General features: G+C 40.3%; 2 protein-coding genes across 3 annotated transcripts in view; both read left to right on the top strand.

Annotated features, from left to right (window-relative positions):
* The window catches only part of SLC17A8 (solute carrier family 17 member 8), a 35,346-nt gene extending 26,737 nt beyond the window's left edge, over nucleotides 1–8,609 (top strand). Inside the window, exons 10-12 of the mRNA XM_037390346.1 lie at nucleotides 1,266–1,376; nucleotides 2,738–2,865; nucleotides 3,508–8,609. Coding sequence (XP_037246243.1) covers nucleotides 1,266–1,376; nucleotides 2,738–2,865; nucleotides 3,508–3,846 — 578 coding nt within the window. The 3' untranslated portion in view covers nucleotides 3,847–8,609. The remainder of the gene's footprint in view (nucleotides 1–1,265; nucleotides 1,377–2,737; nucleotides 2,866–3,507) is intronic.
* Nucleotides 8,610–23,596: 14,987 nt separating this feature from the next.
* Nucleotides 23,597–27,226, top strand: part of NR1H4 (nuclear receptor subfamily 1 group H member 4) — a 40,906-nt gene continuing 37,276 nt past the window's right edge. Inside the window, exon 1 of one of the 2 annotated variants that reach the window (XM_037388767.1) lies at nucleotides 23,597–23,771. The gene's annotated coding sequence lies outside the window, so the exon portion shown is untranslated. The remainder of the gene's footprint in view (nucleotides 23,772–27,226) is intronic. The other variant, XM_037388768.1, reaches the window with a different exon arrangement.

Here is a 27,226-nt window from a genome sequence, read left to right as displayed (position 1 = left end):
TGTAACAAGAGACAAATTACTCTAGAATGCATTTACAGCTGGTTCATCTGAAGGATTTAATGGAGAGCTGATGTTAGATGTCCTCATGGTGTAAATCCTTACTCATATGAGCACACTTTTAAAAAGGGAGGAGGAAAGAAGCCTTGTTAATAATTGAAAGGGCAATAGGGACTGGCCGAGAAGAGTAGTATGATCAAATAGACCTCATCCTGCAAACTTGTATGGACAAAGGTAACCCTGTACTGTGGTGCTGGAGAGAGCTTTTCCAAGCGGATACAGTCTTGCAATAGCTGGCCATGTTCCTATGTGCTACTTCCAGCAGAAAAACCACTGTCAAGTTTAGGCTGGAAGGGTTGAGTGAAAAAAAGGGTGAGGGATGGACAGAAGCATTTTTACTCAGCACAAAAAAAATTGTTTCCAGTTCAGTCACTGAACTGGAAAATCAATGACATCTACTTGTGGGGATGATACTAAATTAGGGAAAAATTTTCAAGCCAGATAGCCTGTGGAGTCGTTCTCCACTGCCAGTTCCTGGCTTACATTATTTATGGATGGCATAGGCTGCCTGAAATAGAGATGCCTGCAGTCAGAGATGCCATGCAGCTTGGCTACGCATTGTCACAAAGGATTCTCAAATTCATTGTATCTTCCGGGTGTATTTTCAGTATCATTAAAAAAAACCAACAATGAAAAAAACCAAACCAAACCCCAAAACCCAACAAACCCCCAAACCAAGCCAAAACAAACAACCCAGAAGGACTGTAATGTTACATATTAGAAATGTCAGTTTCTGTGATGGCAGAGACTGGAAATTCCCTGTGATGCTTAGGTACGTCCTATTGTGTTGGTGCCACACTTATATGTAAAATGCTTTTCTGTTCCATTTACCGAGCACATCTCACATCACCACAACCATGAGAAATTGAAGGCAAGAAGTGTTTTTCTCCTTGTCCTGTCATGTTTGTGAATTTTTCAGGACTTTGCAGAGTCACTTTCTCATTGTGTCCCTGTACTGCTCAGTGAGTTAACTTCACCAATTGCTTGAGTCGTTTACACAGCAATGAGGAGAAAAAAGTATATTCTCAAACAATAAATATTCAACTATCTCTGTGAATCCACAAATCTTCCACGCATGTTCAAAAACAGCTATAATATACAAAAGAATTTTGTCTCATCTTAAGTTGCTGTTCGTGTTAGACCTTATTAGTATCTCCATGACCAATAGTAATTTAAATGTAATTTGTTGCCATGTGTTTCATTTGAAGGCTTTGGGATGGAAGCAACCTTGCTTTTGATAGTTGGTTATTCTCATACAAAAGGTGTGGCTATTTCCTTTCTGGTGTTAGCAGTAGGCTTCAGTGGCTTTGCAATTTCAGGTAAGAATTGATCTTATTCTTGGTTTTACTATTAGTGATAAAAGTGATGTCATTATCCTCACTGTTGTTACTGTCATAATTTCTATTATTCTGTTTGCTCTTAATGTGGCTGCTTATGGGTATTCCCTGTTTCTTCCCATATCAGAAGTAATTTACTCCGGTGTCCATGAAACATGCTGCACATAAGAGATGAAGCTTTGAAAGAATCTGTTCTTGATTGATTCTAGTTTACATCAGCTTTGTGCTGTTATTTTCTAGTATACTTCTACAGTGTCAGCCACCTTTTCTTCTTCCATAAACAGTATCCCTAAAAGGAGAGAGAGAGAAAATTACTCTGGAATGAATAGTTGCTCAAATGCTATCAGTTGCAGCCCCGCTCCCAGCCCTAGCTGCCAGTTTCTGCTTTCTAGGTCAGTCCTCTCCCTGTTGTGTCCTATAACCAGCCCTTCTCCAGAACAGTTGTTTGTAACACTTTCATGGGTGTCTCCAGTCTCATATTGACTTTTGTAGCTCCACCAGTACCATCATTATTAAAAAAACCTCTTTTGTTATGAATATGGAAGGCCGTCAGCTAGCAGACTGCCAGGAAGATGGATCTATTGAACAAAATTGACCAGCAAAGTAACTACTGGTCTTTTGCTGGTTTAGGACTGTGCAGGTGGGAAGTAGTTTTTTTACTCAGTTACGAGGTGCTTGCATAGAAGACCATTTCTATCAATCAATTTTTATTGCAGGATTTTCCCAGTAGTCAACTTTTTACTGTATTTAATCCCATGCACTTGGAATTCATCACCCTTTCTTGTGATCATCCATAGCTCCTATGACTAATTTTCATTACCTAAAGCACGAAAATTATCTCAGCTGATTTTTACTATTTGTTTTTATTTCTTAATAAAATATGTATCCAAAAGATACACTATAGTAAGGGTAATTATTTTTCCTACTGTTTTTTTATCATGTTAAACTGCTACTTAAAGTACTGGAAAATATGTATTAAAAACCACTATGTCATAAATAAAAATATATCAGACATTTGACTAACACGAGGCATTCATTCCTTAATTAAAGATACTTGCAGAGTGCATTGTTTCAGTATGAGAAAATGGGAAGCACAGATACTTTAAAATTTCAGCAAGGTCGAAACAAACTATGTTTTCTATACAACATGATTCCCAAAGGGGTTTTGAAAAAGAATAAAAAGTTGCAACATATCTTCCATCTTTATCACCAAGAAAATACTACCCTTCTTTCTGGTATATATAGTAGGGGGGTTCCTACCTTTTTGGCTTCTTCAGTCAGAACAGCTCTAGAAAGCTACCAAGCACAATGCTGTGCAGTTGACCGTTGTCTCTCTGTTGCAGGATTCAATGTGAATCACTTGGACATAGCCCCGCGTTACGCTAGCATTCTGATGGGCATCTCCAATGGTGTGGGGACACTGTCAGGAATGGTGTGCCCACTTATCGTTGGGGCAATGACAAAACATAAGGTAACATTTCTCTGTGTTTTCTTGGAAAAGGATTAGGTAAGGCCACAAAAGATAAGACATTTCAAAGCTTCCTGGAAACTCCGTTTCATCATTGATCTCTGCAGCTGTTTTCTGTTGGTTGTCTTAAACACTCACTTTTACAATACCCTGGTGGCCAGATTCTTGGCTATTATAAACTAATTACCTGTTTATCTAAATATCTACTAAGTAACTAATCAGACATTATTTTATACTACCTGAGGCTAAGTCTCTGCAATATCTTTGTACCACTGGGGAATGCTTATAGGACTTGGGAAACTCCTCTACAATGCATCCCTGACAGGGTTCCTAACCAATCACTGTTTTACAATAAGATTATCTTAACTGTTAGAGAAATCTCTGAATTTCCAACTCCATGAATATTTCACATGCAAGACAGAAAATTCACTGTGAGGAAAAAAAATTCCCATGTTATATTTTATTAGCCATTGTTATGAAAGAAAAAAATCTTCATAACGACCCTCATAAATTGCTCCATCTGTAACATCAGAAATCAAACACTGATCACAGTCATTGTTCAATATGTGCTAATTTGTGGTCTAATTCAGACAGTAATATTTCTTTTTTACTGCAAACTTAATGAGAGCTGCACCATTCTTTCAGACCCGTGAAGAATGGCAAAACGTCTTTCTGATCGCAGCGCTGGTGCATTACAGTGGAGTGATATTCTACGCTATCTTTGCTTCTGGGGAGAAGCAGGAATGGGCTGACCCTGAAAATCTCAATGAAGAGAAATGTGGCATAATTTATCAGGATGAACTAGCTGAGGAAACAGAGATGAATAATGAAACTTTTGTAAGTCCAAAGAAGATGTATGGTGCTACCAGTCAAAACAATGAAGTACAGAGAAGGGAATGGAGAAAGCAAAAGCAAGTAACTCAAGACATGGAAGAACAGACTTCTTACCATTATGAAAATGGAAATTTTCAAGATTTGTCATAATACTTGAAATTGTAAGGTTTGTATAGCAGCTACTCCCACCCACCCTCCTGCCTAGCTGCCCCAAATCATCAGGTATCCATATTTATTCTCTTATTCAATTGTGTAACATCGGGCCATGTGGCTAGATACAAGGGGCGGTAGTTCCCTTCTAGTGGTGTGGAAGAGGGCTAACAACAATAGGACTTGGAGAAGTGATACTAAATCCTTGCTCAGCCATCATATCCCCTTGGGAGGGACTTCTGCACCCATTAGGCGATGACAAGCTATGGCAGGTTCCTGCCTTGTGCAAGCTGTAGGACTGACTGTAAGAGCAAGGAGTACCCTCATCTTCCTATCTGAACAAAGAAAGGACAAGGTCATATCAGATGCTGGATCCACTGTGATTTGTGTAATTACTGGGCTCCAGTGGTGTGAGAATCTGGTCTGAGTGGCCCTGCTTTGTCTTTTTAGGATTCCTGTAGGTTGGTATTTGAGCTGCTTATTCCATGTCAAACTACAGACTCATGTTAAAAGATCAGAGTGGAGGGAAAAGCAGATTTATGACAGTAGGCTGTAATTAATTACTACTGGTCACTCCACAACAGGAAGAGGAACATGTAGCAAAGATGGCACAGTATTGCTTCAACAGTTCCTTCAAATTGATTGACAGTCTGCTTTATACGCATAGCCCACCATAGCCCACAGAGTCTGGATAAGGTCATAAACTGGATACTTGTAAGATTTCTGCCCCTTCATAGATTTTGTGCTGGCATGAAAAAATTTTGAATACAAAATCATCATTAGTGATGTAATATAATTAATCCTTATGAAAGGAAATCTTAGTCCTATTTGGATTAGGTTTCTCACTCAATTCATTATTGTGAAGTAATTTAAATATATTTTTCTAGTATTATACTGATAGAGTTCCTGGCCTCAAACCCAACAGTCCTCATTTAGGTCAAAAAGCTTGCTTACACGAGTAAAGTCTTTAGTTCTGCATCTATAACTTTTCAATGCGTCAGTCTGACTGTTGCTGCAAATGAAGTACTGTAACACTTGAGAGTTAACAGAGTACCTATGTCTAAAAGTAATTTTCTTTTGCCATTGGTATATGTTTGCCTGTGTAAAGTGGCTTTAGCCTTTTTCTACCATTTTTAGAATCAACCAGTGGAGCATGCTGTATCATCTCAGTTAGCTGCAACCCAGAGACTCATTGTGGCATTAGTACTCTTTTCAGAATGGAGAATTTCAGTAAGCTGTGATTTAATTTGTCTTTCGTTATGATTACATTATGCCTCATTAAATTCAAGTGAAAGCTATCCTGTCTAGCCTATGATGTGCTTTGTGATGTTTCAGTATTGTTGTTCTCATGTACCATACATAGCCACTAACATGCATTTTGCTATTTTGTTGAAGTACAATTGAATACCGTGAGTGGAATTACACTTGTACATTCATTTGAATCCATGGATAATTTGTCTTCCCTACAAATATAATTAAGCAGGGAGATCAGGAAGCTAGCTGATTCTCTGTTCATGTCTCTTGTTCCTTTTACTGCCCAGCAACACACAATCTACAACTATATATGGATCAGAAGTAAAGCGAGCTGAATGGATGCTGATTTGACTGCAGTGAAGACACTTTTATTGGTCTCAGCAAATAATTTAATGGTAGGGGTATTGTTATGGTACAGCTCAATCCTACTTTGATACAATGCAGTTTATTAATAAGCCTCAAAAAATATCTTTATTCTGTAAGGACAGAAAATATTTTTTTTTCAAAATTCTAGATTTTAGTTTAGTCTAGAGTTGCTGATTTCACTACTGACATGTAAAACAGGTATAAGAAGATATTTTCTTTCTTTCAGGTCATAGTCAACATTTGGGGATTTAAGTGGCAGAAGCTTGAGTCAAATGTTCTCACCAGTCTATCACAAAAGCTGGACCAGCTGCTGTTAAACTATTTTGCAATGTCCACCATAACTTATGAAAGAGAAAGGGCCACTCCTCTGCATATGCACAAATTAAACAGCTTCCTCCTCCCTCTCCAAGCACTTAGCATGCATGTAGTTACTGCAGAAACTCTTAACAGGAAAAATCATATTATGAAAGGATTTAATATAAGAATCTAAGTATAATCTGGCAGAGAGGAAAGAGAAGAACAAACAATGGACTATTCTAGAAACAGTAATGTTTTCTGAGAAGTAGCATCATTTCAGTAATGATAAAGGGTAGCTTTCCTGGCTCACTATGAGGAACACAAAGGGAGTGAATGTTGTTGTTACAACAAAGAACTACAAACATCCCAAAAGTTCGGGAATGGCCAACCGGCACATGAGAGCTCAGTTGCCTCTCTGGTGAATGTAGCTGCTTTCTTACTGCTATAGATATGCACCACAGCTATCACAAGTGACATCTTACATTAGCAGGATCATTTTGTATCCACCAACAGACTGCACTGATTTAGTTCAGTGCAAGTTTGACTTCAGTGGACATTTGAGTATTATTTAATGCCCTGAAAGAAATGGTTTAGAAACATTTGGACAACCTTTTGCATTTAAATAAGTACTTTCTTTCTTTTCTAGATTTAACTGCTTCCAGAGGCAGAATATCATCTCTGACCAGTTGAAGTTATGTACATACCACAATGCTTGTCCAGGCAATAGCATTCAAATGTTTGGGCTGCCTTTCTCCCTTTCCTTTTCATCTCTTTAAATTGTTCAGGTGCATTGCATGAAGTGTAAACATCAGCACTGTTTGGAAGTTAGTTTTTTCTTCCAGGAAATTTTTGTTACTTAATAAACAATTTGATTTACACAGTGGCTTCCACAATCATGTATGACCAAGAATAAAGCCAACTTACTGGGAACAAACAGGCTTTGTAACTCCAGTGGGTGTCTCTATCTGCAACTGGCTCCAACAGCCTTTTCTTGTGGGATCTGAAGAAAGTGCAGTCACTGAGGGTGTTTCTGATAAAACTGACTTAAAATACGTTAGAATTTGGAACATTTAAACAATAAGGCAAACAGCTGGCATATGCCAACCTGACTCCAAAGAGGTCACTGTTCTAATGCTAGTGGACAACGATATTTTCATCACCCAGATAATATCAAATGGTATTTTCTAAGGAGAAATACTAGCTTGATTAAACTTCATTTATTGCATATTTCTATACTTTTCTCTCTCCCCATGCCCAAAATAACTTTTGCATATTTTCAAATATAAGACAGTGCCCATACGCTCAGAGTTTGATTTGAAAATGGCTTTCTGATTGCTGAAGGAAGCAACATTTGGTTTATATTGGGAAGAGTCATCTCTCCATACTGTGAAATGGTAAAATAGGTAGGCTACAGAATACTAATTTAAGTCTGAGATGAGAAAAAGTAGGACAGTAAGTCCTAGGTATTTGTTGTTCAGTGTTGTTATCCACTGATCTTTCTTAATAAAGCAAGCTGCAGCTTTTATTTCTTTGATGTCTGATGTTTTCTAGGCATTACTAGCAGAAATTTAACAGTATTAATTCTCCTCTTATATTTATGCAAGAGTTAAACAAAATTTTCCTTGGTTCCTTGTAGTAAGAAAGGAAAAATTAATGACAGAAACAATGAAAATTCACCTGAGTGAATTATCCAAGGAAATAATCTCTTAGTCCAAAAGAATATACAGACTTTGGGGTAAAAAATATAACAAGAGCATCCAGATGTTAACAAAGTGCCAGGAGGAGTTTCATGTGTGTAACATAATTATTTTGAAGGTAGCAAGGCAAAAATTAATTCAAAGTCATGCAAAATGTGTCATGGCTTTGTGTGAATGTTTCCAGTTGACTACTGTTTACCGATAGTTAAAGAAATCTTTAAGTTTAGTCATTATTTTGAGGAAAATTTTGTAAACCCTGAATTTCTTATCTTATTTTTCTTCCTATTTTCTGTTAAAGACCTTAATTTTAGAGTGCTATTTAATTATTCATAATTTAAGAGAGAGGAGTGAATATTTCTTGTGGTTAAAAGAACAGAAAGGGGAAAAGAGAAAAACAGAAAGCAAGTTGCCACTAAGAGCCAATGCAGACAGTGCTGAGGATGGATACCAGCTTCCAAATCCTTGAAACAGAACTTGGCGTTCTCTAGACTTTTGAGTTAAAAACCTGCATGTTGAGACCTGATATTCTTCATCATCCCAAGGTTCAGGGAGTTCAATCAGGACTGATTTCAAAGCTTAACTCTCAGGAAATCAGGAATAAATAAATGGAGAGATTAAAAACTCCTCATTCTTATATCGTCCAAATGCGTATGTTGGATTAGATAACACTGCTAGTAAGATACACTACTAACACTACCGCAGCTCTATATATGTACATACAGAAGACAGTCTGGCAGGCTTCTTTGAAAAGATGCTTTTAATTACTCACATACTGATACCAGTAATTTCTTAGCTTCATTTGATAACAATGTTTACCATGACATGAAAAATTGTCCCTTTTTTATCTCAACCTTTTTTGTTTTAGTGTTTTTACTGCTTATCATGTTTAGAGCTCTTCTACATGCAAATTCACGTAAGTAAAGAAAGAAATTACGTAAGAAATGTAGTAAGATTGTACTTCTTTGTGCTGAACTGTCTTTTAAATAACATAATAAAGCCAACAGGTTTTCCCCCAAGAGCATACCATTTGGATATTTAAAGTCTTGATCATAACAAAAGCTTGACCCATTTAACTTGTTTCCCTCCCCTCATTTAATTACAGCAGCCAACAGACTACATTTGTTTATGTATAACCATACTTATCTGCTCAATAAAGTCGGTGCTTAGACTCTTGCTGTACAAACTTTTGGCATCTACTTTGCTCCTTATTTTAGGGTTAATTCTACCTGCACAAATTTAGAGCTCCTTTGAGCAGGTCATGGCTGTTTTGTTAAATACGTGTTAAGAAAACACTCAAACTCATGAAAAAGAAATCTCCGTTGGCTCACAGCTGTGGTTGCCCAGAGGTGTCTCGCAAATCTTTGGAGCATCAGCCTCAGGAAGACAACTTTTGTAAATCAGGAAATATTTAATGTACTCAATAAAGATAGCTCTGCTCTCGAGAGCTAGCAGTCATCACCAGAAACACCTGTGCCAGGTGTTTTCTCTCTGCGGGGCATAGCTGTGATGAAGAGTGAGGGAATTAGAGAAACTTGCTAATGCCATGATTAAGATAAGGAGAATGGGACTTTTTCTTGTTTTAGGGAGGGGACTTTGATCCCATCTGCTTGTTCCCTGCCCCCTCCTCTGCGTGTAATGAAAATAAAGATGTCTGCATGTCCTGAGAGATCTGTTTCCTGACAGTGATCAGTTCTGCAGTTTGTGCTGGTAGAAATCTGCAGGGGGGTGGAAGCAGCTTATGGGTCCCTGCTGCTTCATGGTGGGCACGGGAAAATCATAGTACTAATGTGCAACTTGAATTTAGACATGGAAGACATTCATGTTAAGGACAAAAACAAGTGAAGGACGATCAACCTGAATGGCTGTAACATTACTGTTGTGGAATAATGCTGCTGTACAGGGCAGGCAGAGGCAGCTGGGACTAAACCCAGCAGGCATGTTGTCCCTCAGCAAGGAAATTCAGTATCCTCTGTCCTTCACTGTTCACTTTCCTATTGCTCCATGCTGGCTGCAGGTTTACCTGTTACGGTGCTTTGGGCATAGCACAGAAAAGGGCTACAGTTGCACTGGACCCTTATCTTTACTCTGTATTTTTTTGTTTTCATGGGTGGCTTCTTCTGACCCTCGCTAACTCATGGAATGGTACACAAGACCCCAGGGCAACACAGAGTCATTAATAGCAAGGATTTGCTTTATAGCAAGCCTTTTTTCTTGGTGTTTTGTTGTTTGTTTGTTTGTTTGTTTTCTAGAGCGATGGACATTTTGTGCTGAGGTTCCTGCTTGCAGCAGCAGCTGGAGCAGCTGGGCCGTGGCAGGTGGCTGAGGTGTTACCCTGACTGGCCAAAGGTCAAGGCCACACTGGCCTGGCCTGCACCCTCTGCTCTGCCAGAGCACCAAGGGAAATGTCACACTTGGACAGAGCTGGAGGGCAAAGTTACTGACAAAGCTGGGATGGAAACTGCAGCTGGGATCTCTGTCCCCTACCCTTGTTGGCTGCATCAGTTACAGGAACTGTCAGAGCATGAGAAGGAGCCAGTGTTTCTAAGTAATTTTCTGCATTTCTCATCCACATTTTTACTGTTTCCAAGTAACCACCTCTATTCCAATTTCATGAAAAGCTGTGAGCAGCTTAAAATGCCCCTTGCTGATTGGCACCCTGTGCTGTTATATTACTTACAACAAGCAGCAGCCCGCAGCTAACTCCTGTCTCCTAAGCTGCACCCAGAGCCCATTCCTCGCAGTGCTCCTGAGCCATACCTTTGGCGGATCCACCTCTCTGCACCTAGCCCTCTCCACAGGTGGAGCGGGAGGACACAATTTAACCCTGGTATGCAGAAGCTTGCACAACTTCAGCTGGCTCTGGTGGCTCTTCTGCTTTAACACTGTAGGGTCCCCATGAATTGCAGCAGGCATAAGGTGGGGTGAGGGCATGCCCGAAGCCCACTAACCTGCTGGCTCTTTCATGCTATGGCTCAGGCAGGAGGATTATCTAGCAGTGGTTCTTGGGCAATTTTATGTCTTTCAGAGATGATATGGTGCTGACTCCTGCCAATTACTAGGAAAGACTTCCTCAAAGTTTAACAAAAGAATCGGCCTCTTCAAAAAGGCGTATAGAAGTTCACTAACAGATTGTCCTCTGGTTTGCATCAGTGGTTGGGATTGGTTTTAGAGGACACAGGCACATATTCGTTTGAAAAACAATCACAGGATGTTTCCCTGAGCCATCAAATTGCTGCAACAGCTGAAGGTCAGCAAACCCTCCAACCTAACACACCACAGATGCAGATTTCCTGATCAAGAATGGCTGGTAAAAATCCTTCTAGGAAGCATAGCATTTATTTCAGTAATATTTTCATTAGTGCTTCCCCCAAGAAACTACGAAATATCTAAGGATGAGGGACTAAAATCTGCCAAATGTGTAGAGTTTCAGTTTCCACAGCTGGTGTGGTCCCCAAAGTGTGAGTAGGCTTAACATTTTAATTTATTTAGTTATGCTACATTTTCTTTGGGGAGCTGTCTGTATTTGGGAGTTTTCTATTGCTAGTGTCTTAGTGAAAGGTACCCAGATTAGTCTGATTACTCCACGACACATCACTTCTTAAATCATCACAGAATAGTTGAAGTTGGAAGGACCTAGTCCACCCCCCACCTGCCCCCGCCCCACCCCCCCCACCCCCACCCCCTCAAAGCAAGGTCAGCTACAGCCAGTTGCCCAAGACTGTGTCCAGCTGGGTTTTTAATATCTCCAAATGTGGACACTCCACAGCCTCTCTGGGCAGCCTAGTAATGTCACAGTGGAAAAAGTTTTTTTGTATGTTTAGATGCTTTTTTCTGTATTTCAATTAATGCCTCTTGTGCTGTCACTGGGTATCACTGAAAACAGTCTGGCTCCATTTTCTCTACTTGCCCCCATTGGGTATTCATACACATTGATGAGATCCCCCTTGAGCCTTCTCCAGGATGAACAGTCCCAGCTCTCTCAGCCTCTCCTCGCATATCAGATGCTTCAACCCCTTAAATATCTTCATGGCTCTTCTCTGGACTCACTCCAGTAAGTTCATGTCCTACTTTCACTGGGGAGCCCAGAACTGGACCCAGCATCCCAGATGGGGTCTCACCAGGGTTGAGCAAGGGGGAGGGATCACCTTCCCTTGACTTATTTGCAGTGCTCTTCTTAATACAGCCTAAGAGGCTGTTAGCCTTTTTTTGCTGTGAAGGCAGATTGCTGGGTCATGTTCAACTTGTTGTCTATCACGATGTCCGGGTCCTTCTCTTTCCAGCCCACCAGTGTCTCGTGGTGCATGGGGTTATTCCTTCCCAGTGTAGGACTTGAAGATCATGACGTTCCTGTCAGGCCATTTCTTCTACCTGTCAAGGCTCCTCTGAAAGGCAGCATGATGAGCTGGTATATCAACCACTCCTCCCAGTTTTGTATTGTCTGCAAAGCTGTTGAGGGTGTGCTCTGCCCCATCATGCAGGTTATTAATTGGTCCCAGTATTGACCCCTGGGCTATACCACAGATTACTGCCTTTAGCTGGGCTTCATGCTGCTGATCCCAAACTTTTGAGACCAATATTTTAAATCCAGCTCACTGTGTACTTCTCTAGTAAGTACCTCATCATTTTGTCAATGAAGTTATGGGAGACAATGCTGAATGTCTTGCTAAAGTCAAGCTCTCCTCTTGTTCACTGAGCCAGTCTTCTCATCGTAGAAGGCTGTCAGGTTCATTGCCTCCTTCTTAAAGATAGGAGTGATGTTTTCTTTTTTCCCAGTCATCAGGAACCTCTCCAGTCATTAAAACCCTTCAAAGGCAATTGAAAGTGGCCTCACAGTGATGCCAGCAGCTCCCTCAGCACACTTGGTACATCCCATCAGGACCCATAGACTTGTGCACATCCTATCTGTTTAGATGATCCCTAAATTGATTCTCGTCCATGGAAGGTAGGTCTTTCTTGCTTGGACTTTCACACTGGTGTCAGGGACCTGGGATTCCTGGAGGCTGGTCTTACCAGTGAGGAGTGAGGCAAAGAAAGCATTGAACACCTTGGCTTTCTATATGTCCTTTGTCTCCTGGTCCCCTGATGCATTCTATAGCAAGCCCAAACTTTCCCTAGTTTTTCTTTTGCTGCTGATACACCTGTAGAAGCCTTTCTTGTTGCCCTTCACCTCTCACCAGCTGTAGTATCAAATGGGTTTTGGCTTTGTTAACACCATCCCTGCATGCTTTGCATGCTCTATATTCCTCCTGAGTCACATGACACTGCTTCCACCACTTGTGCACTTCTTTTCTGTTTGATTTTTGTCAGGAGCTCCTTGTTCATACATGTGGGCCTCCTGATGACTTTGCTTGATTTCCTGCTTTTCAATATGAACTGTTCTTTAGCTTAGAGAAGGTGATTTCTGAATGCTAACCAGCTCTTCTGGACCTCTCTTCTTTCCAGGGCCATATTCCATGAGATTCGTCCAAGCAAGTCCTCACCAGGCCAAAGTATGCTGTCTTGCTGCAGAGTTATGATCCTGCTTTTTGCCTTATTTCTGCCCCTTCAGATCTTAAACTTCACTGTCCCATTGTCACTACAGCCAAAGCTACCCATGACCTTCACGCTCCCAAGCATTTCTTCCTTGTTTGAAATAATCAGGTCCAGTAGAGCATGTCTTCTCTTCAGCTCCTCAATCGCTTGTCAGTTACAGTCACTTATCAGTTATCAATGATGTACTTCAGAAACTATCTGGATTGCTTGTCCTTGCCTGTGTTGTCCCTTCAGCATATAGTGGGGTCGTTAAAGTCCCTCATGAGGACCGCGGGCTGAATACATGAGACTTCTTCCAGTTGTCCAAAGAAGGTCTCATCTACTCCTTCCTCTTCAGACGGCCTGTAGGAGACACTCACAACAACATCGCCCTTATTGGTCTGCCTCTAATCCTGACCTGTAAACTCTCAGATGGCTCAGGCTCCATCATATACAGGACAATTCCACGTCCTTGCTGACCTGGTCTGTCCTGCCCAAAACCCCTGTATCCATCCAAGGCAGTACTTCCGTATTATGAGCTATCTCACCATGACTCCACGATCCCAATGAGAACAGAGCCCTGTAATTCCACACAGTTGTCTAATTCCTCTTATTTTCCCCTCCATCCTGCATTAGGGAGCAGCTAATTTTTCATCAGGAAGTGTGTGAGTATCCACCATCTAAAGGCAAAAAATTGAGCCCCTCCCCCCCCCCTTAATTAATTTCCAAAACTGTGGACTAGGAAGTAGACTGGTAACTGTTAAAATGTGATATTAAGTGGAGGGATCAAGGGAAGGTACAGGAAGACAGTGCTTTTTCACACCTCAGTTATTGCCTTGAAGTAATCCAGGGTCAGGTACAAAGGCAGTCAAGGTCTCATTTCATTTTAGCAGCTTCTGGCTGACATTCCTGTTACAGAAATCATCATGTCTCTGCCCACAGCTACTGGCAGTCTCAAACAAGAGAAGGGCTGTATATGGGCCATTATAGATCAAGCTTTTCCACTTGAAGAAACGAGGAGCAGTATATTTACACAACGGAGTTTTATTACATTCAAGAAGCCTAAAGTATCTGGTTAATTACAGTTAAATTCCTGGAATAAATTGACAATATTCCAAACAAGACTTTATCAGCTTCTTTGCAATACAGTCCCTTTTACTGGCATGCTGTTCAAAGGTTTCTGATGCAACTCATATTTAGGAGAGTTACGTAAAACCTGATGTAGGAATGAGTGACAAAGGTTTTATTTATTTCATATTATTACCTGTTGACTTTTAAAGACCTAAGTAACAAGACAGGTTAAGCAACAAGTCAATGATTAAACTGATAAAATCAGTATCAGCTACGCTAGTTTTAAAAGAGATTTAGGAAGTATGAAGTGTAAAAAATACAGCGTTCTGAGTTGTAAGTTTAAGTACTAAGATTTTTCTGTTCTACTCCATATTTACAGTCTCTTATATTTATTAATTATCCTCTTTCTCGGGCATTTTTTTTTTTTTTGTATAACCTTTAATGTCAGAGGAGAGGCGTATGTCTGATAAATTTCATTTTTAGATCAGCTTTACAACATGACTGGATTATGCTTTGTCAAATTTTCCTAAAAGATTTAAGGATTGATGTTTCTTCAGAGCAAAGATTTTTCAATTTAGAGGGTACCATGCTATAGCAGTGACATTAAGGTCTTGCATTGTTTAAGGTTACAGTTCATCACCTACTTGAATAGCAGTTCCCTCACATTTTCTAATTTTGAGTTGTCTTTCTTGGACTAAATTGAAAGCAGCAAAAGCTAAGTATTCCCTTCCTTGGTCCTCATTGGAATGAATTAGATATGGAGAAAAAAGAATGCAGTTTCAGGGTTTATGTACATGTCCAGGTTGATGTCACATATCCAGGATAAAAATATTTTTGGTTTTTAAAACCAGATGTTTTTAAAAATGTTGCTACATACATTTTTCCCCCTTTCTTTTTCTCAAATCTTTTACTTAGCAGGATGTATGTTTATTTGCTGCACAGTAATGAGGCACAATCTGAAATACAGAATCATCAGCTAGTGTCTGGGTAATTTCCATGCATACAGGAAGGAATCCCTCTTGTTTTGTTTACATGGGGATGACCTTCTGGCAGCATGCATTACACATTGGAAGCAATCTATTTAATAATGTTAGAACAGCATCAGCTGTATCTAATAATCATACTATTACTCCAGTATTTGGTATCTGTGATGCTCCCATCAACTTCTACTGCTATATCATCATCAGATATTACAGGGGAAAGACTACTGGAAAGAGAATAGGGCATGATTTTTGTCCCTCAGCTGTCAGTGACATTAATTGCTTTGTTAATGACATGTACTGTTTCCTTTGAGTAATAGCAACACTTAGACATAGGCACACACACTTACTTCAGCCAAAAAAATATTTCATTTGTAAGCTTGCTGCAGCTAAGACCCGGCTGTAGTCCTTATGATAACCAGAACACCAGCTCCCCAGTATTGATCATTGGTGCTGTCTAGTTTTAATTTTTCACTCAAATTTATGAGATCAGAAACTGGAACTTCATTCTCCACGCTACCGGGTGGCTGGTTTGTGTGGACTGGGGATGTTTTTGTTAAGTATTTCTGTATGTCAAAGGGGCTGGTAGGAGGGCTCCTGATTCCTGGCGGAGCCCACTTCTCTGCTAGTTCTGGCCAGACAAAACAGTTAACACCAGGGCTGGCTGCTTGGTCCAGGGCTTAGGACTTACTAGCCCGTATTTTTGTAACAGTAATACCTTCCTTTCTCCATTTGCCGTTGTGGTAGTCAGTTCTATGTCCAAGAAATATAAATATGGCTAAAATGTGCTGGTTAAACATAGGGACTGATCTCACAGACTCCTGAGGACTTACTCCACAATGGGTTAGCAGCTGAGACAGGGCTGCCTCCTCTGTGAGCATGGGAAATCCTCTGGGGTGCCAACTTGATTGCTCATATGAAGTATTGGTTTTGAGGGAGAGCTTGTAAATTCGGAGTTATAGTCACAGTCCCCCACTGGCTTGATGCAATTCCTGAGGGAAAGGACAGAAACCTTTAACTTGGCTCCATATTTGTGAGGAGCCAGTGTAGAGGGAGAACAATGACTTACGCTGCTGAGTAGGTGAACTGCCATGATTTGAACTGATTTTTGTCCTCTTGCATATAAATCATCATCCTACACACCTACTTAGAGAAACCGTTAAAGCCTAAAAGTCATGAATTTATAAGACTCCTTTGCTTGTGAAGTTTTGGCAGGAGGGGTCACCAAAGGCAAGAAACAGAACTACACAAATTTCCCATGCATGTAATCTTGTCTATCGCTCTTCTCTAGATAACCTCTTTATATTAGACGTTTTTTGTTGTAGCATGAGATGGGAACATGAAATGTATCTGCCAAGTAAGATTTGAGATAAATCAGGAATCTGCCAATGCAAATGATTCATATTTTGGGATGTGACCCAATTTTGGACAAAAAGGGTATTCAGATCAGGTTTTGATAAATGAAGCTTTTCTTCAGGGTGAGCCCAAGTTAATACTGTTATGAGATAAGTAACCTCTCCATTTCCTGATTGGTGTGGTTTAAATTTAATAAACTTTATACTGGATTTAATTTATTTCTTCCAAAAAGGGAAGTAATTTGTTTTCAGAATGCAATAATGTAAACTGAAGATTAGGAAAGAAAGGAAAATAAACTATTTCTTCCAAGATCTATTGTTTAATAGCCCCCTAACTTTCTCTTCAACCACCACACTTCTCTTTGGCCTTCAGATCCCTTTCTTTCCTCAGTACCAACTGTTTTCTAGGCAGAAACCAAGAGGATGATCTGACTGACTTGAGCCCTAGTACATGAAATAAGGATCCTCTACCCAGTTGTCTGAGGTCTCCCTTACTCTCCTCCATTTCACTTCTGTGTTTATTACTGCATGGGCACTGCCTGCTCACTTCCTAATTATGGCAGTAAGTACCTCATGCTTTCACCTCCAAGGCTGAGACCATTGTCCTAGGAGATCTGTGGCCATTTCAGAGCTCTTTGCAATAACGTACCTAGGAGCTGTGCACCAGTTTCATCAGCCATCCCACCAATATCTTCCACAATGAGGTTGAAAGGGCTCCACCAACACACTCACGGCTGATGTTGGAATTAAGGTGGAGGCAACTGGAAGTTAATATGGTAGACTTTCCCATTTCTCTGAGTCTGGCAATATCTCAGCTATGGCCAGGACCACCTAACCTCCAGCCATGTTCGTTTTTTCTTAGCCTGGTGGAGTCACGAGTACTCATCGGCTGAACTTGTGACATGGGCTTTTTAATATCTAAGTCTTTCCAGAGCAAGTTGAAATTTAAGGACCTAGTCCTACTGCTGCTCCTCTTGTCTGCCACAAGTATTCATAACCATGTTCACCAAGTGTCTAAATTCTGGTATAGAACAAGGAAGAGCCAAAAAACCCCTTTTAAATCTGCTCTACAGCAACATCCCAAGGCTTTAACAGCCCTGATCAGCCTCACCTGGGGCCTCTCAAACACCTTGCTCACGGGGTTAGGAAGCTATTTAACCTCAAGCCTGGGCCTCTAGTCTCTGTCTGTAATAAGTTTGGGGTGTGCTTAGTGCTGTGTCTTCATGTTCTAGCTCAGTGGTGCATTTTTGCTAGGCGGAGTGCAGGTGTAAGCCATAGCCTGTATTACCTCTAGCCCTGTCCCTGCTCTGTCTCCCAGAGGGACTTCAGGCTGATGCTCGGGTAGTGTGTTTTCAGTCCAGTATCTACCCCTGTCTCTTCCTGCTGCTTTTGGCTGATGGTCTCTGGTCCTGATTTGTCTTTTGTGGGCATGTTGCTATCAGCACCCTAGTCCCATGTGCAACTATGGGACTATGCCTCGTTAGCAGGGCTACCTCAACTCCTGGTTTATCCTCTTTGTGAAGCAGTCCTGCCCCTCCCTGTCATGCAAGTGTCTTCCTTGCAGAAGGAAGAAGGCAGCTTCTTCCAAACCGAGTCCTGCATGATTCCTTGTGGTCAGATCTGATATTCTCTGTCCTCCTAGATATATAGGGAGGTGTAATGAGCTTTCCATCAGATGCTGTATGTGTGGTGTGTCTCTGTTCCCTGGGTGGTGTGCTGGTTTCAGCAGGGGTAGAGTGAATTTTCTTAGTAGCTGGTGCAGTGCTGTGTTTTGGATTTGTGTGAGAGTGACGTTTGTAACAGATGTTTTCAAGTATTGCTAGGTCCTGTTTGTACTTAGTCAAGGATTTTTCAGGTTCTCAGGCCTTGCCAGCAAGAAGGCTGGAGGGGCAAAAGAAACGAGGAAGGGACACAGCCAGAACAGCTGATGTGAACTAGCCAAAGGGATATTCCATAACACAGAACATCATGCTGAGTATATAAACTGGGGGGAGCTCGCCAGAGCCAGCCGATCGCTGCTAGGGGACTGCCTGGGCATCAGTCAGCAGGTGGTGAGCAATTGTGTTGTATATCACTTGTTTTCCCTTCTCTTTGGATTTTATTCCTGTCCCCTTCTCCATCCTTTTCATTATAATTGTTATTACTATTGTTTTGGGTTTTTCTTTCCTGGTTTAGTTATTAAACTGTTTTATCTCAACGTTAAGTTTTACATTCCTTTTTGATTCTCTTCCCCATCCCTCTTGGGCAGGGGGAGGGATGTGAGTGAGTGGCTGTGTGGTACTTAGTTTCTGGCTGGGGCTAAACTGTAGCAGGTAGTTGTGGACTTTGTGAGGCAGGATGGGGTTGTTCCCCTGAGCTTTTCTCTAGGTACTTGTCTGGGGTCTGATGCCTGCTCCATAGCCCTCCCTCTCAACAAGCAATGAGAGCAGTCACCTGCCTGCAATGCTTCAGGGCGTGGTAGAGCCTCCTCTAGAACAACAGCCCAATACTGAGGGCTTGAAAGGCCAAGAGTGACTCTGGCTTGCCAAACACCATTAGCAGAGGCTCCTCCTGCACCCTCCAATGGCTTACACTGTCCATGCCTATGATGCCTAGGTAACAGTTCCTCTCCCATCCTAAAAGAAAAGCTACTGTTACCTTTTTAGCTACTGAACTAGTCCTTTTTAATGTCTTTTGCTTTCCTTGACACTAGACACAGTATAAGAAACAAGTAGAGGTTTAAAAGTTTGCAAATTAATTGATTTCACATAAATATTTTAGCAATTCAAAAGCCCATCTAAAAATATCCCAATATTTATTTATTAATAATACTTTACTCATCACCTTTGACATTTAGTTTAAAAGAACAACTTACTAATGAAAGGACACTGCATTCATTTACTGGAATAGATCAACATTTCATATTTTTATCTCTCCAAATATTTACATAAATGAAGGCTAACCCTTATTGAACTCAATCAGTATCGTACTGTATAACATCAAAATGTCAAGAGGAAAAAAAATTGAAAGAATAAAGTATATATTTATTTTGAGGCCTCTAGGAGAACTTGTTATCAGTTAATACTATACTAACATTTTTAACTTAAAGCTGTGATTCCTCTAGGAACTTTTAACCTTGTAATCCCTGGGGGGGGTGGGGGGGTGGGGGTGGGCATGTAATATCAGTACCCTCATTAAAATTTTAAATGAGAATCTAATGTGGAATAACCAGAACTTATTAATGGAAAACTCACATTCTGGATTTCCGTTAAGTTGGCTAGAGGAAGGTAGAATGAGTTCCCCAGACTTGGAACAATACACTGCAGCTGATTCCACATATGCTCAACTCTCCTTTTGCACCTAGGCAGCTGTAAGATGGTATCTTGTTAATAATATATATGCTCTTGCTAGAGCATGTTGGCTAACCATTAACTGCCTGCCACCAGGGAGGAATTCCCTGCTTAGGACAGATTGTTCAGTGGTCGTTTTACCCTCCATGACACTCCACTTTAAATATGTGAGTGATAAAGACAGAATATTAGATTTCACCAGGGCACAACACAGAACTGTTGAACAATTTTTCCCCTGTTCAGAAACCAAATGATCAGAGAGCAACTCACAATGAAGAGGCTCCGATTAATTAAAGACTTGTTGAATAAGCTAAGCTAATCTTAAAAGTGGAGTTATTCCTCTGATTTTGAAATGCAGAGGGAAAAAAAGATGAACGAACAGCTACGAGAGTTGACTCACTGAAACTTTGCACCCCATTCCTTTCCTGTTTTTTTCAGCCTGTACAGAAACAGCCTTACCTATTAAGATTGCTTAATTATCTTCATGTGATAAAATTTATTGTAAGCTGGTGATCATTTTGGCCATCCTTCAAGAAATAAAAGCTTCCTTTATTCCTTAGAGTAGTGAATACTGATATTTCTGAGAGTGCCTACGAGTAAGAAACGGCTGGTGCGATTAGATAGATCATGACCTAAAGTGGTGTAGATGATGTGTGTCATCTGTGTAGCAATAGTAAATAAGGGGTTCTGGTAGGGATGAAAGAATAGCTACAGGTGATTCTGCTGTTTAATGGCAACTGTTTATAACCAAGTCAGGGACACTTTCTGGGTGGTACTTGATGGTTTGTACTGAGGCGCAGTTTGGTTCGGATGAGCCCTCAGGTGTCTGCGGTACTGTTCATGCTGGGAGCTGTCAGCACCGGTGAAAGAGGTTACTGAGCACAAGCAGGTCTTGGTCAAGTCACCTGTGCCTTGGTCAAACACAGATCCAAGGTCTTTCACTAGCTGTGACTGCCTGTCATTTTTACAACGCTGCTGGAACTCCAAGCAACTGTATGCGAGTAGGCAGAAAGTTGTACAGCTGCTGACAAGTACGTACGCAAAAAGGAGAAGGTGCTGGTCATTTGTGGGTGTATTATTGTATTATTTTTTAATGTGTGGTGATGCATTCATAGGGGTGTGAAGAGAAAGAAAAGTTGAAGATGAATGCCCAACCTACCTTTTCTTCCTTTTCCCCTTTCTCTTTCTGTACTAGACTTTCCCATTGACACTTGTGATGACTGACTACCTTGTTGCCAGGATTTCACTTGCCTTTCCATGGCTGATGCCAGGAGCTACCTTGTCAGCGCAATTGTGGGATGGCAAATTTTTCAGTAGAGAAAAGGCAGAGTAGCAGGACAAGAGCTGCGACAAAACTTCAGATTCTTTCATAGAGTGTGGAGTTTATGATGTATTGGTATTTTTCTAAGCAAATAGATTTTTAGCCCTGAATGTTTTTTGTAAATATATCCCTATTTTTGTAGCTGAACATGTCTTTGCACTGATAATGGCATGGATGTATTTTAGAACATGTGTTTTTTTCCAGTTACAGAAGTAATGTTAGTCTAGAGAAGTTTTAGGATGTCAGTTTTCTGAAACTTTAAAAATTATAGCATGCAGTGCTGTCTTAAAGAAAAATAACTCTAAGTAACTGGATTTGAATATTTTCCCTTCCTCTTTTCTCCCTTGATGCTGTGTGGGGAGTCTCTCGTAACACTACAGAAGTTATATTTGGTTTGCTTGATTTCTTTTCTGTTCAATTTCATTTGTACATCAGCCACAATAAAATGCGAACACCTGGCCTGAACTAGTAATGCCACATGTTGTTGCTATAGGCAACACCTCCTCTTTTGACCACGTGGATTCTTTCTTTGCTTTTTCTCATAATGTCTTGAAAGTATTGATTAGTGGACAAAGCACCACTTTGCCACTTGCCTCTTCATTATTGTAAGGAGAAGAAAAATGTTTTAATGCAACAAATTCATTAGTGAATAGGGGTATTAAATTCAGTTTCCTTTGTGGTGGGCTCTTTGCTGCCTGACAAACAGCATTCACACAAAGGAAAATGCTTTCTGGGGAAGAACCTTTATTGAAGGCTGGTCTCTAGGGACTTCCAAATAGCAATTGCTCTGTGCCACCAGCTATCTAGGACCAATGCTGCAGGAGGCTGAAAGCTGAAAAAGAGATTTAAGGTCTTTAGAACTAGCCAAGAGATGGAAAGCTCCATGAAACATAATAAATACATTTGCTGGACTTCTTGGCTCAGCCTCTGCTTGTTCACCTGCTAAGGGACAAATCCCATCACTGGCCTCAGGATGACCAAAGAGAGAGGGTTTTTTTTGGCATGTGTTTCCTAGGAGTGGACATTTACTGGGAAGTGTCAGATAGGATGTTGGCATGTTTGGAGTTGTGGAGAGTACCTGTCTCCTGTGGATGGGGTTGTTCTAGAAGAGTTCTCTTATATGAAAGTACTTTGTCAATTTTCTAAACATGATTTTGTATAACAGGAAACTCATTGTTACAGTAGCGATGCATTCCAGAGAGTCAGAAATGAGGACTGAGAGAACATTAGCCTTAAATGTACTTATCATATGGCCAGTGCCTGCTGGAATGAACTGTAGGGGTAAATCCCTGAAAGTACCCCCTTGGGAGTGCTAGTGTCCAGTGACAGCTTTGTGGCATCATTCTGCCATTGCTCTCTTCAGAAACCTGTCATACCATGTGTGTTTGGCTACCAGGTGATTTTGCAAGGGACACAACACATGAAAGACCCTTTAATTAACTTTTAAAGAGAAGGATAAAGGGTTTTAGTTTCCTTGATATAATCTTGAGGATGAATATATATTTTTAAACTACTTTTTTTTTTTTTCTTTTAAACTGGGGGGAAGTGAGGGAATTTTACTCTTGGTAATTTCAGGGTCAGCAGCTGTCACCTTTCTCCTAGAGAGCACTGTTTGCTGCCCAGTGCCCCTCTCTTCTGGAGCAGGAGGTACAACTTGTGTCTCTGTGTATTCACTCTTGATCAGGCAGTGTAAATATGTAGAGAAGGACAGATAGCATATACCATGTGGCAGAAATGAACTTGCTTCCATGAGTGATGCTGCCAGCCATCCCCTCTGGCTGGAATTTGCCTCAATACCACTGCCAGAACAACTTATTCCCACTGGAAATGTTTAGCAATGCAAAACATGTTATTATCACCCTTGCTGTGTTGGTAGGATGTTGAAAAAGAACAGCCTGGGTTCATTTAATTTTAAATTCCTCTGCTGGGGATGTAGTGGTTCAAGGTCCCCTTTCTGTCAGTGGCAAGAGATCAGCTTTTTCAGATGCAGTGTAGCCCACCCAGGATGCGATTCATCATCTACAGGTACCATTTTCTTCCTTTTGTGCCCAAAAGGTGCATGAGTCTACCAGGTTTAAAGTGAAGGGCCTCAGTTTCATACCTGAAGTTTTGTGCCATAAGCCCAAATCAAAATGATGCAGTTTGTTAGTGTGGTTGGCAGATCCAGGAACCAAACTTCGATGTCCCCAAATCCCTGTGATGCTGTAATATATAGCCCGTTCTGCTTCAGTACTCTGTGTAATGCCCAGTTCCCCTAAAAAGTATAAACAATGGAAATACTTAAAAGTCAAGTATATGCCTTGAAATGACATCTTGGTTCCTTGGGTGGGAAAGACAAGGAGGCTGAGTGTTCAGAAAAATGTACATGTGCAGGAAAACTGTTATAATCAGCAACAAGGTACTATCACCTCACTATTTGAGCTAACTTCTCCCCTGCACCCAGCCAGAGTATTAATGAGCTTTTCAAGTATCTGCTGATGGACAAGTGGGATTTGCAACATTTTAATACAGCCTATGTTTGGAGAGTTTCGCAAAGAAAGAATTGTTAATGAGTAATCCTTGTCCATTAGGGCACTGAGCCAACGAGCCCAAGCTTTGATTCATTGTGTTATCACTACAGGCTTCTGTTAAACCTAAAAAAACCCAAACCAAAACAAAAATGTTCCTGTGTGAGAATCATTAGGATACTGAACTGAGTGCAGAACTCTTACATCCTTCCGTCTTCAGTCTTCCAGAAAAGAAGAGTAAGTAATAATTCCTTAAACTGATAGCTCTTGCTGTTGTGTAGTATAAAAGTGCTTTTCTCACCCAAATTATTTAATGGATATTAATGGATTTTTGACCAGAAAAAAAGGTTTTTAAAGCTAATATTTTATTGAAGAATAATATAAGGAGAAGTAATTTCATCTACAAAACTGGTGCGACAGCAGGCATTTCCCTTGGGAAAATGTTAAGATCATGACAAATAATGACAGTATTGGAATTTGTCTGTAGAAAGTTGGCTTCTATGTCTGTGTGTCACTGGGAAAGAAAGTAAAACTGCCATACTGAGTCCTTCCTGCAATAAGACTATCTAGTTAATTATGTGCCATCAGCTTTAAAATTGTACTGCTTTGTTAATTTTTTAATCCCTTTTAGGGACAAGAAATGTTTTAAATGTGATGAATGGGAGAAGAGAGGAAAATCCAGAAAGGGTATAGTTAGATTTGTTTTATGTAATTTCTTTGTTTGACAGCTTTGTGTACAGATTCCAGGTGCATCTTCCGAAGTCCAGGACTTTAGCACTCATTTCACATAACTAGCACAAGCAAAAGGTGCTTTCACATTTCAAGCTATTACCCTTTGAATCCATTGCCAGTTTTTAAGAAAATGTCCATTTATTCTGAGTGTTTCTGCTAGCCGTTTATCTTCAGAAAACTATCATTGTGGTGGGGCACATTTGGCTTTTGTTATTTTTAATTGCTATTGATTGTGTTACAGAGAACCTAGAGATCCAAAACTAGATCGGGATCCCACTAGGCTAGATTAGAGTCCAGGAAAAGGTTAAGAAAGGAGGGTTTGCAGTTTTATCAGGCAAGATGTAGAAAAAGATGCTGGAGAAAGGAAGACACTGAAAAATGATGTTCAGCAGGTCATCTCAGGGATAGTCAGAAACTTGCCTCACTGTTTTGAAGTTACTTGCCTACCTACAGAAATGCCATTGAGACTTGTGGTAGAGTTTTCAGTTCTGCCTGTGACTGAAAGATACTTAATTTTGTTTCAGAATTAATCTGTAAGAAAACCCTGGCTTTTTTTCTGTGTTCTGTGTCCTGTATCTCTTTGCTGCTCTGATTTCAAACACCATATTAAAAATACCTAAATAGTAAATTTCAAATGAACAGAATAGCACCAGTTCTGCTTCTGGTTCTCAGACATGCTCATATTGTTGCTTGTATTTTGCAACAGTTGCTGTGTAGCTGCCTGTGAGTGTCATGCATGCCAAAATGATTTGGCAGCAAAAGGTTAGAACAAGGAGCACAAATCTTCCTAATGCTTTCATGTCTCTTTGATACACTTTAAAACAAACAAGCAAGCAAATAAAAAAAGCCTCTCAAATAAGTGAGGCACTGCATTAAATATTCTATAAAAAGGCTATGAGGCCAGATCAAAATCCTGTGAACTAGACTGGAGTCTTCCGATTGATGTTAAGAGTGTTTGGATTAGGCCATAGATTAATGATTACTGAAATATCTCTTTGAGCAATTGGCGACCAGATGTGTAAAGACAATATTACGGGACAGGAGAAGGGAAATGCACCTCACTAATTTCTGCAAATTTTTGCCTGTGCTTTGATATATCTTCCTTGACTAAGTAATTGAAATAGATTCAATCAATCTTCTTCTGAAGGTGAAATGCAATTAGACCATCATGGTGGTTTCCCGATGATCAAATGTATTTTTACTTTACTTGAAAGTATGAGGCTATGATGCTTTTGCCTTTTAGTGAGCTCAGTCAATTTTAGCTTTAATTATTTCATTAAGGGGCTTGGCTTTGCTTATGCAGAAGCCAGGGGAAACTTTACTGTTGACCATAGTAGGGTCGCAGCGAGTCCACTGATAAGAGTCAACAATAAATCTGAAACCTATACCTACATGCATATGCATATACATATATATTTGTACACTCCCATGAACATATATCCCATAAGAAAGCTGGATAAGCATGCACGCACATATATATGGTGAAAGCGCAAGCCACATATATAGTAATACACATCTCCATTTTCTCAGTTAAACACAGAATACATAAACGTGCATTGATGGACTGTTCTGAAGTGTGCTAAAGGATACATATAAGAAAATGTCATGTAATTCATAGCTCTTAATATGCAACTGATGAAGATCTCCAGCAATTTGGCATATATTTTACTTTATACATACTAATCTCTTTTTCTTTGCTCTATGTTTTTGGCCTATGAAAATAATCTCAGAAAGTGATGGAGCAAAATAAAAGCTTTGTAATTTATCCTATACTGCTTAATTTCTCTTGAGGGGCTTTTATTTTGGAAAGCAATATCGATTTCCTGTGCGCTTATTGTCTTTATTCCAGCTTTTACCTATCTGATGCATTTTTTGTTACACCTCAGGATGGAGTATCAGTCAAGTTGGCTAAAGTAGTCTAGATTATCTTGATAGCAGTAGCTAAGAGATACACTTCATGTAAGGAAGCAAGCATGAGGTAGAAATACCTATGAGTGTTTTGTTATACCAAAAATGCCTGTGCTTATCAACAAGCTTTCCACTATCATGTGAAATCTGAATTAAGAGAGTGTTTACCAATCCTAGTTCATGTACATGAATTTATTCTGGAAGCTGAGATGACATAGCTTTATTACCAGCCAAAAAAACCACTTCAGACCCTCTGTCTTTGGAAGGAATACTTCTGCTAAGAGGTTCTGTGCACAGGTGCAGCAAGTGGCACCCTTTGTCATCTGGCCATGTTGCTAGCAATTTGGGTACCTCTGTATGGCTGCTGGGTGCAACTGTCCCACTGGCCAGAGCAATGCTTCTGCTCCATGGGAGATGGGGGGAGGTGCTGTGGGACTGTCTCTTTGAAAGTGAAGTCCACCGTGATGGCTTGCAACACTGACTTATGGTGACCTATACTGTTTCCCAGAACTGAACAACGTGTGGAATAAGCGGTGCTTAAATGTTCTATATTGTGTACCTGGGTAGGTCTGAAGGCTGGAAATCAGCAGCTGCTGCTTTTATATACTGGTGAAATTAATTGTATAAATCTAATATAGGATAGATAGATCACAGTAGACTGGATTCAGGGGCAAACCAGAGCAAAATGTCAATCAGTATTTAATGAGGACTTCGGTGTTCAGGCAAATTTAAATTAGCAAAGCTACATGTAATGGAAAATATATTTCCAGCCTTTTTAATGGTGATCATGTCTTGTGCTGTGCAGAAATCCCCAGAATACAGGATTAATTTCTTCCATGACATCCAGTAAATGGTCTGTATCAGCTAAGCCTATTAAAGAAAATGAAATATTAGAAAAGGTGGGACCTGTAAAAGCTTCATGAACATTTGACTTGAACTGAATCCATCCACATCAAAACTAATGTGGCAGGAGAGGTAGAGTTACAAAACCTGTAGTGTCCTAGCTGACTGGGAGGTTATGACAGGTGTATCCTCAGGGTTCTTACTATAAA

The sequence above is a fragment of the Falco rusticolus genome, chromosome 5 (assembly GCF_015220075.1).
Source record: "Falco rusticolus isolate bFalRus1 chromosome 5, bFalRus1.pri, whole genome shotgun sequence".
Lineage (NCBI taxonomy): Eukaryota > Metazoa > Chordata > Aves > Falconiformes > Falconidae > Falco > Falco rusticolus.
This window is presented reverse-complemented; position numbering and strand designations above follow the sequence as displayed.